This window comes from Amblyomma americanum, chromosome 6 (assembly GCF_052857255.1).
Source record: "Amblyomma americanum isolate KBUSLIRL-KWMA chromosome 6, ASM5285725v1, whole genome shotgun sequence".
Taxonomy (NCBI): Eukaryota; Metazoa; Arthropoda; class Arachnida; order Ixodida; family Ixodidae; genus Amblyomma; species Amblyomma americanum.
Genome location: NC_135502.1, coordinates 54,205,190 through 54,219,603, shown reverse-complemented (window position 1 = coordinate 54,219,603; position 14,414 = coordinate 54,205,190). Strand labels below are relative to the sequence as shown.

General features: G+C 45.4%; 1 protein-coding gene across 6 annotated transcripts; it reads right to left on the bottom strand.

Moving 5' to 3' along the window:
• Positions 1–46: 46 nt before the first annotated feature.
• Positions 47–13,371, bottom strand: Sgf11 (SAGA associated factor 11kDa). Of its 6 annotated transcripts, XM_077626872.1 has the most exons (13): positions 13,170–13,371; positions 13,066–13,136; positions 8,487–8,602; positions 8,359–8,372; positions 8,104–8,272; positions 7,854–7,936; positions 7,384–7,443; positions 7,207–7,281; positions 7,071–7,096; positions 6,185–6,303; positions 3,995–4,158; positions 3,489–3,512; positions 47–2,200 (listed from the first exon to the last, which is right to left on the bottom strand). In XM_077626872.1, exons 1-13 carry the CDS (start codon positions 13,183–13,185, stop codon positions 2,070–2,072), a joined length of 1,068 nt encoding a protein of 355 aa, XP_077482998.1. In that variant the 5' UTR covers positions 13,186–13,371; the 3' UTR covers positions 47–2,069. The 6 variants fall into 6 exon arrangements, with proteins under 6 accessions (XP_077482998.1, XP_077482996.1, XP_077483000.1 ...); XM_077626870.1 differs by having other exon boundaries at positions 13,066–13,371; XM_077626874.1 differs by lacking the exons at positions 13,066–13,136; positions 13,170–13,371 and adding an exon at positions 8,910–9,335.
• Between the last annotated feature and the right edge of the window lie 1,043 nt (positions 13,372–14,414).

Below are 14,414 nucleotides of genomic sequence, written 5' to 3'. Positions count from 1 at the left end.
ACTTGCTGGGGGAAACTACTGCACAAATAACTACAGTAGAAATATAGTGGCAGTACAAAATGAGGCAATTTATTCACACTTTTGCCCTTCCAAGCACACATGATCCCATGTCAACACACTCCTGTGCTTATCACAGCTGGAAAGAAATTAATCACACACCTTTTTGTCCCTACCTAGAGCCAATTAGTCTTTTTTTTGCACATTCCAGTTATGGAAAAACCATTTGAGTCGGTCTTGCATTTAATTAAGTATTTTGTTTCTGCAGTCTTATGCACAAAAAAAAGGGGGGGGGGGGGGGAGGGAAATACCCGACATGTCTTTGTTTCGTATGGCTGGAACACCATTCCGGGACACGTGCATTTGGGATGGTGCAATCTTATCGCTCCCAAACGGAACATGTCATCCTATTTTCAATGCAACTGTGTTGTACAGTGTGCTATTTTCTGCACGATTACTCCACTGGAGAGCAAATGTCCTACTCTGCCATCAATGGAGAAGTGGTAAAGTCTCCACATCGCCCTCTGGTGCTAAAGCTCCACGACATGCACAGGTTTTTTTCCTTTGCATGGTAGCTGTACATTTTCGTTCACAAACGCTCATTACATTCATTCTAAAAGATGTCCTCTTTCCACCTTCCCTTTAATAGCGACACCTAGGAGCGTCATGCAAATGAAAGGAGTCTTGGTACCTGGGTAAAAAAAAACAACTTAACAGACAACAAACAAAACAATGGATCGGTGGATACTGAAAAGATGACAGTGCCACTGAAAAACGAGAGATTCTGACACAACATACGCCTTCCACCACACTTTTCTTTAGTGACCTTGTCCTTATGGGAAAACAGAAAAAAAAAACTTGCTTCTGCAGCTGCGAATATCACAGACGAAAGAAAAATGAGAAGACAAAACTAGTGTCCATGTCCCATCTTCCCAAGGGAGAGAAACAGAAGAAAAAAAAAGTGATACACCTGAGTAGTAAGTTGTACCCCGCACACTTGGAGAAGCTGCTTTGGACTTTCCTTTCTCCCTTCCTTTTTTTACCCGCCTTTGTACAAAAGCAAGGGGAACAGAGAAAAATGTCCATGGACAGCCGGACCCCACACTAGTGAATAGTGCAAAGGAGAGACAGCTAAACAAACGAACTAATCCTTGCAGCACAAACAAAGACTTGGTGTCTCATGCAAAGCATGTAGAATGACCCAGCTTCACAGCTTGAGGACATATCCATAGACGAGAATAGAGCCCAGCTGTGCACCTTTTTTTTTTTGTTGAGCACCTTTTCCTGCCAATCTGCTAGACAGAGACATTATAGTGTGCTCGTGATACTGTTTTGCTTCTGCTAATGTGCAAGTACTATTTAACTTTTTTTCTCTCCTTTTGATGCATGAAAAGCTAAAGCAGCAACAGTACTTTTGCTGTTTGTTCTACTTTGCACAATCATGTCTGTGACAGAAGGGTGATTAGGGTGCAGTATGTCTTCAATTACGTGTTGCCGAGCCATTAACACTCGGGGGTGAGCTGCACAAATGAAAGCAAAGCATGCAGTAATCGACTACCTGACTAGCATACTTTGCATGGAACACTGAATCTTGCATGTGCACACACAATCTGCGAAGGGCATACACACCTCTTCCCTTAACACCCAGAATTTTGCCCCTGAAAGGGAGAATTGCTAGAGGTTAACACTTTGTAAGACAGTTCACACTTAACACAAGGAGAGAGTTTGCACAGGGCGACATGGAACCAGCACAGCCATAAATAGAGTTGTTGGTGCAGTAAGGACACCAATGAACCCCTGCTTTCCAACAAGACCCTCGCCTGCAGAAGTTCACAAAACAGCGTTACCAGGAGAGTGCCATTTCGTATTCTTCCAGCTGCTGCTACAACCGGTTGTGTGGTTGACTAAAACCGGGAGGCAGCTGACGAAAGTCGCACATTCCTCGAAGGGGGAAAAAAGAACAGAACACAAAGCATGGAGCGACAAGGCAGGCGGGAAACGTCCTCCGCAGCACGCCAGGATGGGAGGAACTGCACGGGCGAGCTGTTTGGCACAGGGGCACGCGTGCCCCATCACAGCAGGTCAGAGGTGACTGGGTCGGCCACGCTGGAAGGACCGCTGCCACCAGGTCGAGACTTATTGGCTTTCTTCACTGAGCTACCAAAGGGCTGCAGGCGCTTGTCCTTCTTTTTGCCCACTGCCCCTGCATTGTTTCGGGAAGATCAAGCGTCGGTGCAGTGAAGGGAGCCAAAATGCACGGCAAGTACATAGCTGATCAGCACAACATTATTTGGGCAAGGTTTTGCAGGATAAATTGATATCATTGACACACAAAGAGAACAAATGTGAAGAGAGACAGTGTGGGATGTCCCAGACATCTGCCCAATTGGCTGTCATGCAAAATGCTAGATGACAACCATGAATTCAAAATAAGTCTTTTTCCCCCCCTCTATAAAATAGCTACATGCAGAAGTACTATAGTATATTGTTACCTCAAATTGCCAAAAAAAAAAAAAGTAACTTCTTGTTTTAATTTTTACCTTCAGTCCAAGCGGTTGTTATAACAAACACATGCCAGAGAGTATTAAAAAGATGAACTGATCAAGACATCATGAGATTATGGTGTAAATTAAATTGCCACTTAGAGTAAGAAAACGCTTTGTCATTGAAAAAATTTTGGCATTGAAATATGTAAAACATAAGGCGAAGTGACATCATGCGGTGAAATCTTGCCATTATCTGTGCGTCCCACCATATGGTCACACCTCCGTAATTACAAATATACTTATATTTTTAAATTGCCTTGTTTTTTTACTTTTGGATGCGTTTCACATTTCATTATAGCTCACGCACTCTTTAGTTTGCCCTGGTGAAAACCAATGCTCCCTTCAAATCACCAGTGAACTTCTTTTTGCTTCTGTTGATAAATGACACCACACCGTGTTGAATTTCTTGGCTGAGGTGCTAACAACAGTCCACTAAAACTTGTGAACAGGACGTATGTCGCTGTGCCATATGCGTGGGACCTCAAAATGGATGCCATGTTATACTAAAACTCATTACTATCAGGCAGCAGGGGCTATATTATTTTCTAGTTCCATCACTTTTGCTGGTGTGCTATCGTGCTCTGATCACGGTTTCCAGCATTGGGATACATAAATGGGTGCATGCACCAATTGAAAAATTATCCACAGAAATCTGGGACAGCATTTACAACAAAACTGTTCTGGAATCGCAGACCTTGGACATTAAGTATCACATTGTGACAGAAGAAAAAAAGGGGGTGGGTCTTTAAACTTCAGCTGTCGGTCCCTACAAAATTGTGCACAATTTTGCACCTCCAGTCCATTAAGAAGAATCAGAGAAATTCCCATTCCCAGTTGAACGTCAAGCGACTGTCTAATTTAATGAGCAGCCATTTGTTCAGAACGCTGCTCTTTGCACTACATATAATATGCGAATGTTATTGCTGCATGCCATTTGCTACTTACTGCGCTTCCTTCCGCCGCCTCGTCCTAAAACCATCAAAAACATATCTGTTGGCGGCATCTCAATTAAACGCAAAAAAAGTGACAGTAAAAATTTTCCAAATGATTCTCCTTTATCTACAACTATTGTGACACTTGAGAAATCCTGTTTACCCTTTTTTAAAGTTTTACCAGTGGGCTGCTAGGATGTGCCAATCTATTTGGGGGTAATAAGAATTGGAAAGAATAGAACGAAAAGGATCACTGCTTCATATTGAAGCCCATTAATAGCTGACAGCTGGCTTTTGACATATTGGCTAGATCAAGCCAAGGAGCTCTAAGTTCGGTAAATTAGCAGACTGCCATGTAAGCCTCACAAGACTTTTGTCTTGGCGCAATCAACACGTCTCACCTAAGAATCGTGAACTAATTCCACGCAGTTCCCAGGCAATTCGCAAGCCTGACACAAGCTAGCGCTTTTATCATGACACCAATATTGGGGCTTTTTTTCCTTCTAAAAATTTTCTCACCGTTGTTGCCTTGAAAGCTTCCATCTGCAGGGGATGAATTGGTGGAACTGACGCTCTCCCACATCTGCCCAACAGTGTCGTGCAGTGAGTGGTTGTCAGACTCGTCAAAGGTGTCGACGTCAATATGCACTTCGTCACAGGGGTCTGTAGACAGTGTGCTGCTCCTATCAAACACAACAAAACACGCACGAGTTCAAAAACTGGCACCTATTCTGAGGTGTTAAAACCGAAATATAAGTTTTGAAAATAAACTTACACCAGTGGTTACATAGCCTAAAACTATAAAGCATAAATACATCATCAGCCTGACTACACCTACTGCAGGGCAAAGGTCTCTCCCATGTCTCCCCAATTAACCCTGGCCTTTGCCAGCTGCGCCTACCTTATGCCTGCGAACTTCTTATTCTCATCCGCCCACCTAACCTTCTGCCGCCCTCTGCTACACTTGCCTTCTCTTGGAATCCACTATGTTACTCTTAAGGACTAGCACTTGCCTTCGCATTACATGCCCTGTCCCTTCATAAAGCATAAATAGAATGAAAAAAAAAAATGTTCAAGCTAATTTGCATCATAAGTTAAGCATTAAGCAAACTGTAACAATAGTACTTTAAAGTGAACAAAACTTTCTGCACTACACTGGAGTAAAATATGCTTCCAGTGAGCTGTGACTTAATTCAGTCTGAAAAAATTAGAGTGCTAAACCAAAACCTAGTCGCAACTGACGTTTCCCAGCATGCATGAAACTGGAAGCTGAAGGCCTAATCAACATTCATGCAACTGTAGTGGACATTCTGCTCCTCATCCATGTGACTTGTGGTAGACACTAAAGCTGCTCAATTAATCCAACATCCAGCAAAATTTGCTCCAAGCATGCAATATTCTGCTTTCCTCATGTTTGAGGCCTCAGTGATATCCACCACTCAGCCCATAGAACAGGCCATAGAAACAGCTGGCTAAAGTGCACTGGTGGCTATGAAATTGAAGTGTCCTGCGAGCAGTCCGGTTTATGCAGTTCATGCAGCCGGGCCTCTTCACATTTGTATCAACACGCTTTGCAGTGTTGGCCATTTGTTTTAGGCACTGCTCGCTTTATAGATTGAAAGACCTATCATCGATGAGCGATAACTGACTTGCTCTACTAAAGTTCACAGTAACTTCAGTTGCCGTGCTTTCTATCTTCGATGTGCTCATGCCGTAGGTGCGCCACCATCTGATGCCACTCAACCCAGGAATGGGTGCCTAACAGCTGTGCTGTAAAATGTGCAACGCAGTGGAAGCTATGCTTGGCAGCAGCTAATCACCTAGCAAATTCAAACAGCTGTAGTACACATAGGTAATAAGTTTGCAAATGGCCAGCACATGTATGGTTGCACACCATTTTATATGGCATTAGTTTTATTTTATAGTTTCGTTTATGGGATGTTTAACGTCCCAAAGCGTCTCAAGCAATGAGGGACGCCGTAGTGAAGGGCTCTGCAAATTTCGACCACCTGGGGTTCTTTAACGTGCACTGACGTCGCACAGTACACGGGCCTCTAGGATTGCACCTCCATTGAAATTCGACCGCGGCCAAAGCTAAACAGTGTCTAGCCATGCTTAATTGAGCTTTCGCTCCGTGTAACCTGGCTCAGCCAGGTTGAGCCACATCCAACTTTTTTCCTTCAAGTACTGCACAACATCCATTCTGCGGTCTTCCTCTTGTTGAGGTGTTGGACCACTCAGGAAGGATAATGAGTGGCAAGCGAGTGCCAAACTTTAGCAGTGGACACTAGCACCACAACAGGTGTGGAACTATGCACTGAAGCATCACTGGAGAGATCTTTCAGTGGCTGTGGGGGCATTGCGTAAAACAAGCACCTTTATTCATGTGAAGAGAACAGCAAGCACTACCTGACAATGAATTGTAGCAGCTACATTCTATTTCAATGAAGGTACATTTTGCTGCAAGGCTTCTTGCAAAAATAAAATGATATATTTTATGCATGCCATGTTTTTCATCAAATAATGTCAATTTTTATTCCAAATTTGTCATTTAAAATTTTTGACCACAGGAAATTAGGGGTCCTAATTATGAGGGAAGCATTTACAGCGCGCAAACGATTTTGTTGAGTCCTGGAAGTTCTCTATTCACATGTTATGCAAACGTTTGTGACTATAAAGAAGAAGTAAGGAAAGAAAGTTGGCCCATACCCAGCGCCTTGGTTCAGAAGAAATTGCCTGACTGCTTTACGCTGCTCATCCGTGTGCTGAGGGCAACGCTGAGAGCGGGTGCACATTTTTTTGGTATGTTCAGAGATCACTCCACACATCTGCAGATGAGAAAGAACAGCAGGTTTGATTTTATGGCTACTATAAGCAGAATAGAAGGGTCAACTCCAAAAGCTCGGCCAACAGTCAGTCTTGGTACTCAGCATAGCTCTAATCATGTAAAGCATTTGGCACTGCAAGCACTAACTAAAATTCTTGCATTTGTTCTGTACAGCATTAAACCAGGAATTCATGAACCAGCTGAATGCAGTAATCAGGAACATTTGCCAGTAATACTTTCATCGTTTAGCTGGTGTTATGCACACTCATTTAATGTTATTAAATATGCCATACTGATGGCCTGGCCCACTAATCTGCATGGAATAATTACGCAGGATACCTTAGAATTTTACTAGTAATCACCTTTTGACAGTGTTGCCAACATCCCCTACATATCAAAAAAAGAGTTCAAAAGTAACAATATTCACAGCACCTATTCCCAAGAAGAGTTAATGTACATTAGCTAGCATGAGTTCCATGTCTTGTTTTACATTAGCCGGAATTACTTTTGACACTATTTCCTGCATCATATTTACAGCTAAAAATGAATCTGACAATAGTAGTGAATGCAACAAAGTGCCATATCCTGCTTCTGTCAAGGATTTCAGTCTATACAAGCTGCGAATACAAGAGCAAACAATTCTATGTAAATGGGTTATGAGTAAACTTTTGACAGAAAAATATAACTAAAGGAACTGCAATTAAATTTCTTAGTTCTGCACTAAAGCTTTATGCACTAAGGAACTACTCTGAGGCAATGGCAACTCACCTGTGTCAACAAAGCTTTTCTTTCCTCTGAAATAGATGGGACAGAGATAATTACAATCATATCAGAATCGTAAGCAATCACTCATTTGCAACACACTAAAACCCTCATATGCACAGGGCAATGTGAGGCCACCTACCTACTGAAAGGCTTTCGTACGTTGAGATGCTGTTAGACGGCTCTCCGGACGTGTTGCTACTGCTTGCCTGCTCTCCTGAAAAAGTATTTCAGATGTGCAGCATTGGACATTGACAATGCATATCACCAAACTTGCACATGAATGCAACAAAAAAGAAGATTACTCTAATTTACTCACCATTCTTAGGTTTTCCTTTAATTCTACGTGGAGAATTCTTGTCTTTCCTCTTTTTGGAGGCTGTTGAGGATGAAAAAAGAAAATCGACAAGTGGCGAGTTGCTACCCCTTTTCAGTTTGCTTTTAGAGACAGCAGACTAGGTTATCAGTTTACAAAGCTCTTCTCTCCAAACAGGATGTCACCATGAGATAAAGATTTTCCTGGACAAACTTGCATTTTACTTAGTTTCCTTTTCTCATATGAGCAATATGTCTTGTTCAGAACACTTTGGAAGCCTACCACCACTTGTGCATTTAGATGATGCATTGTGCATTTTTAGACTTGTACATTCTAAAAGTCACAGAATTCCAAGATAGGAATTATCTGAAGCATCATAGCAGTAACCTTTCCAAGAGGCCTGTGAGGCATATGCAACACAAAAAACAACGTTGCAACAGAGTAATACTGCAATGATAGGGTTAATAACTTACGCTTCCTATCTGACAAGTAGTTCCAATCACTATCATTGTCGTAGTCATCTACGTCGCTTTCTGCTCTTCCAGTGTTTGCAATCCTGCAGGAAAAAGTGTAAAGTCCTTTACATACCCATTCAAAGCCAGTTGTAACATGGACAACACTTGAAATCACTATATGCATACTGGTTGATATTATGTGCTAAATGCTGTTTACCAGCTAGGGCAATGAGAATACATATTAATATCACACTACTGCACCACTTGCCTTTTGCTTGCAATCCTTGAGCTGTTTCTTCCCATACCCATGCATTTCTCTAGATGAGGGGCAAAACGGGACGCGGCCAAATTTCTCTGACAGTTGGGACAGACACACTCAAACTGCTTCTTTAGAGGAACTTGACCAAAGACATCCAGGCCTACTTCGTCCACTATTTCTGGAAAACACGAAACGTTCGTTAGCCCGGTTTTTTTTTAGCCATGCAGGGTAGCAGGCAGCGAAAAATGACCGTACAGTACGTACCATATTTCTTTTCACTGAAAAGGAACGGGAGCAAACAGCACCACATTAGTATCCGCCGTTGCGAAGGGATAAACGGAGAGCGGATAATCACGTTTACGTAACGACAATGTAAAGAAATGTCGGCTCACTCGTCCGTGGCTTCATCCAGGAAGAAGATGCCCAATTTGACCGACCGGTGAACATCGAAGCAGGCTCCCAGTATGACATCATCGACAAGTTCTTCGAATACGCTCATACTCTGCTCCTGAAACATGCAAAGCGACGCACTCATATCACCGCGTAATCGCAGCGGCCGCAGTAAGAGCATGCACACCGTGTGACAAGTCGACCACAGCGGACGAGCGCGCAACACGTCGGTGCCTTCACGATCGGTGGCATTAACGCGTACAGTGCAGCTTTAACTGTCAAAGGCGAGCACGGCCGTGGCTTGCGCAGGAAAGCTCTCGGGCGGATGCACAAACCGCTGCTGCAAGAGGACCCTGCTGCATACAAGCCGCGGCCGAACAAGAGAAACGCGACAACTAAACAAAAGAGCGCGGAGAGCTACTCACGTCCAACACCTTGCTCGAGAGAGGGGCCGTCGTGCTCGCATTTTCAAGGTGAGGCTGCTGCATCCTTCACATCGACAAAGCCGGGATAGTTCGGGTAGTGCAAGCTACCGTAGCGGCTACTCGTGGAGTCTCCTAACGTATCATATCTGGAATGCATACACTTCCCTTGCCGCACCACTTTCACAATACGGTTCCATTTAGAACGTCCCTCGAGCAGCGAGGCGAGCTCGCCAACTCCGCTGGCATGCCTTGGCTGCGACAGATGGGCGATCCAATTCACTTGTTTAAATGCGACCGGTGTAAATGTAGTTGTAGTTCTCTAGGGCTCAGGCGAAAAGGGATACCATTTCGTTACTCTAAAAAACACAACCCGGCGTCTCCGATCGAGCACATTACAAAGAAGTTTGCGAACGCTGAACCGACGGGAGCGACATCTCACCAATCATTTGGAATGAGACCGAAACCGAAAATGAAACTATTTTATGCTTCAAATTATTGAATGCACCGTTCCACTCAACTTTCCACAATACATAAAAGGGCGCTACACAACTGCTCTTTGTTCATTGCTAAAGTCGAGCGCTATGCTTTGTGTGCTGCTGATGAGTGAAAAGCATGCCAACAAGACAAGCGCTTCACTGACTGTTGGTGGCGCGCTAATCCCTTAACAGGAGATAAATGTATGCAGCGTTCAAGCAAAAATGAACAGTTTTTGTTTATTTCTTTTAATTTTTCTGCTTTCAAGCCGGTTATAACCACCGCTGTCTCAATAAACTCCTCATTTGTCCAGCTGCTTAAACTGGAAGCTCAGCTCCGCTGCCTCGGGGGATCTGCTCTTACAACCGATCGCCGCTTCGGCGGACACTGTTTTGCGACGCGTGCCGCTTCTTTCAATCTTTCCTCCCTCACAGCTCTTTCAACGGCGCTCGGCTGCTGGCCCGAAAGACGCGGGTTCGATCCCGGCCGCGGAGGTCAAATTTCAATGGAGGCGAAATTCTAGAGGCCCGTGTACTGTGCGATCTCAGTGCACGTTATAAAGAACCCCAGGTGGTCGAAATTTCCGGGGCCCTTCACTACGGCGTCCCTCATAGCCTCAGTCGCTTTGGGACGTTAAACTCCTATAAACCAAAACCATCTTTCAACTCTCCTCTGTCTGCACATGGCAGCTAGCGATTGCGGCCCAGCTCGAGCCAGTGGGCAGGCCCGTGCAATTGCCTTTCCATTATTCTTTCAGTCACAACATTTTTCATTAAAGTTGAAAGTCAGCAATATGATCTGCGTGTCTGTATCCCTACGTCCCAATTAATGTTCAAGCTGGCTCCCAAAAGTGGAATCACAGCAATTAGCCCGGATGAATGCCACTCTGCAGCTCAGATTCGCTTGCCGCTGCTTTAGACCACTCGGCAATCGCCGCAGCATTTCTTCCCGCGTGTTGAAATGCTAGCCTCTCGAGCTGTGCCTTGGATTTTGTCGTCGTAAGCAAGTTTTATCCATGCGCAATACAGTCCTAATGCAAGAACACTAGGGCACTTCGACGCGCGAGGGAGTTAATTTGCACGCGTGGCCGGTTTGAAGCTTACGCTTGATGGAACTTGAGCAAACGCTTGACCAAACTGGACATCGATTTGAACAAATTGGGCAATATCCCAAATGATTGCAAAGAATTCGTACACATGCCAAGCAGCCTTTCTCCCCGCCAGCCTCTCACTCTGTGCCTCTAGTTTGGGCAGTAGCGTGCAGGTGGTGCCACAAACCCGTGGCGCATGCGCTAGTTTCCGTCACCGCGCGAAGAGGGCGCCACGAATCAGTGCGCTCACGAAATCGGAGCTCACATGCTGCCGCATCTTCCTCCGCATCAATCGCAATGATCGCCCGAGAATATTTTGGTATTGATCCCAGTAAACCATAGACCCAGGTCACAAGCTTTTAGCACATCCAGCTTATTCTCTATAATCCCACTGTGGGAGGCGCAGATGATCGACGCCGCGGCCGCTTATTCCCGTCTATAGGTCGCTGGACTAACGTCTCCGCCCGCAGCCTTTACTCTTGAAAATTGTTTCTCAATCATCGGTCTCGCCCGGACCGCCGCCGAGATCCAAGGGATTCCGGCCGACGGTTAGGGGAATGAATGGGGGTTTATGCTAAAGCCTTCTCCCCCGTCATTTTTGACGGGTGCAAATTAATTTCTCTCATCACTATACATAAAGCTTGGTTTCGATTGTTCTTCATGGAAAACTCTCAACCTTGAAAGGCGCGGCAGCAAGATGGACGCTCTCTCACGGATTGGCAAAGCTAGAGCACGGGCGAATGCGTTTAGAAAGGAATATGTGAACCGTGAAACAATCATATGAAGCTTCACCTCCTTGAAGAGCACCCGGCTGCGTCACATCTCACGCCCTTGTCTCGTCCCATCACCGCATAAGTGTTGGTTGTCGCCAAGAGAATGCGCACCTATACATGGGGCTTTCAGTTTACGTAGAGGTTGTGCACCGTGCTTTTGTTAGCTGGACTGAGACTGAGAACAACGAGCCCCACCTCCGGTTCAAAATCCGCCGTGTTGCACTTGGATGAGTGCCAGGATGGTCTAGGGTAAGCAGAACACCGAGGCTCGGTATTCAGGACGCCGCTGGCGTGCGCATGGATAGACAGATATCTCCCCTGATAGGCTTTTAAATAAAATGCCGCCATCCTATATCGAGTTCTAACTCATACGACTTTCCAGCGGTTGTGGAACCAGCGACCAACCGGCTGTGGCAATGGCGCCAATAGTGTCCGCCTATGGACAACATGCGCTCAATCGATGCTGCTGGCGTCGCGTGAATACCGCGTGGCTTCGTGCTGTGTCTTGGCTGAGATGTGCCGTTGACTGCCGATCGCTGGGTGTTTGTGTGTATATATGCTTTTTCTTTGATGAACCACCGCAAAAGAAGCGCTTAGAGAAACGGGGACAACATTTATACAGTTTCGAGTCCAGACCCGTGACGTACAAGAACCATGTTGATCTTGAAAAACGTGTCAGGAGATACCAAAAAAAAAAACAGAAAACAGCGTGAGAGGCAAGATTTTTTTTTCTTCTCAAAACAAGAAGGAACGGCACTATCCAGCAAAATCTGCAGAGCTGCTCTTTATAATACAAGGCGAAAACCAAACTTTGCTAAGATGAACAGACAACAAGAAACAAAAAAACATGGTGATAGCAATCTTAAAAGCTAAAAACGATAAGACAGGTAAACAAACAAGCAACACGGCAGAATCTAAAAAGATAAAAGGGACAATGAAGTAAAATCCAAGTGAGTAACTGACGGAGAGTACAACATATATATGAATAAAATAAGGCAGATGTTATAAAACACATGATAAAGCTAGGTTGCATGACTAAAATATTGAATCGCGTGACAGGTGATAGTGAAACTGAAGTTTTGCTTATGCACGGTTCTTTCAACGCTAGTATCTTGGCTGCCTCAATGATTTCATGAGGCTGTTTCTTCTGAAATAAAAGTTGTTATTTCAGCGTTCCGTCCATGTCGTCCTTCTACTTGTCCGTTGTCTTTTTGCGCTGGTTCATCAAATATATTGCAAGACCAACTAGCCCAACAGCACGTGTTACTCAGGGGCATATGCGCCGCAAGACTGCATCTAGGCGTTTCTGTGTCTGCACTGGAAGGTATAGGTACGCGAGGCGGCTTACATACTTGGGTGGTTGGCTCGTGAACGCGTGAGAGCAACACACGCGGAAGCTGTCATGCAAACGTGGCTTCTACTGCGCAGCCACAGACACACATTAGTGGTCCTCAAATGCAGTACACAAGACAAAAGTGACAATTTCAGCTAAACGCAGTGAAATTTCCTCCAGATAGATACGCTTCGTTTAGCGTCTCAACGCTGTGCTAGTGTTGAACGTGCGTTTGCACGAATCTGCAGGATTGCAGCTACGGCTCGCAACAGGCTTTGTAAATAATTCTTCTTGAGCGAGGTACCTTGACCTTGCGGGCTTTTCCACTGCCTATAGTAACGTGGCACTACTGTTTTAGACTCAACACGCACGTGTGGTGTAGGCTTAACAAGAAATGAGAAACTGCCTCCGACCGCAGCATTGCGACTTGCTGCCGTTCTCTCTTACCGCAATGCAGGTAAAAGCAGACAGAGAGAAATCTCGTACCTCTAGATTCGACTCCTGCTGCTGGAGCCCCGATGGACCTGGCTGGTCGTCGTTGTTCTGTCCTGATGGACCTGGCTGGTCGTCGTTGTTCTGTCCTGATGGACCTGGCTCGTTCTCCATCGCACCTCAGTCGGTATCTCGACGCCTACGTGGTTGTTAAGCCTACGTCTGCGGTTAACTGTCGCTGTTGGCTCAGAAGCGATGGAATATACCCATCGTGGGGGATTGAACTGGCGTTCTTGCTCTCGTCGTATTCTACAGCGCGTGCCCACCAGCGCGAGGCGAGCGCGCAGTAGCTGCGTGAGACGCCGGCGCACGGCCAAACTTAGGAGCGTGTTTTGGCTCGTGCGTTCACATCTGAGAATGTGGGCTTAAATAAATGCGATTTGTTTGTAATATCTGCCTATTTGAGTAAGTATTGTTTCAATCAAAACACATGCGAGCCACTTTTATGAAAATGAAAGCGCTAGTTTTTAGATGATAGGGAAAGAGCAATAATTGTTCCACTTTTGGTGGACACCTAGCCGCGTCTGAGACATTGATTATGGGGAGAGGCAAGACGTGGTAGCTGTCTCCTTCAGAGTGCACAGTTGAACCGTGCCGTAAGCAAAAACATGGTTTTGAAAATTTTGAATGATTTTTTAGGAAAGGAAATGGCGCAGTAACATGTGTCATTTCTCGATGGCCACCTCGACTGCGGCGTCATAATAATAATAATAATAATTGGTTTTTGGGGAAAGGAAATGGTGCAGTATCTGTCTCATATCGTTGGACACCTGAACCGCGCCGTAAAGGAAGGGATAAAGGAGGGAGTGAAAGAAGAGGTGCCGTAGTGGAGGGCTCCGGAATAATTTCGACCACCTGGGGTTCTTTAACGTGCACTGACATCGCACGGCCGCCTTAGCGTTTTGCCTCCATAAAAACGCAGCCGCCGCAATCCGGGAATCCCGGATCAGTAGCCGAGCGCGCTAACCACTGAGCCACCGCGGCGGGTCATGCGGCCTAAGGGAAGGACGAAAGGTAGGGGTGAAAGAAGAAGAAAAAGAGAAAGATGTGCCACAGTGGAGAACGCTGAATAATTTCCACCACAAGCCTGAGGACATCATCGTCATCATCATCTTTAACGTGCAGTGGCATCGCACAGCACAAGGGCGCCTTTTGCGTTCCGCCTCCTTCGAAACGCGGCCGCCGCTGACGGGTTCGTACCCGGCTACTTCAGCTCAGTAGCCGAGCGCTCTAACCACTGAGTTGTTAGTGGCTATTTATTAATAAAAATAACAATGGAAGGAAAAGATGTTGCTAGCCGTGGCATATCTGCCATTGAAACCTGAAGCACCTGAGCTGCGGCT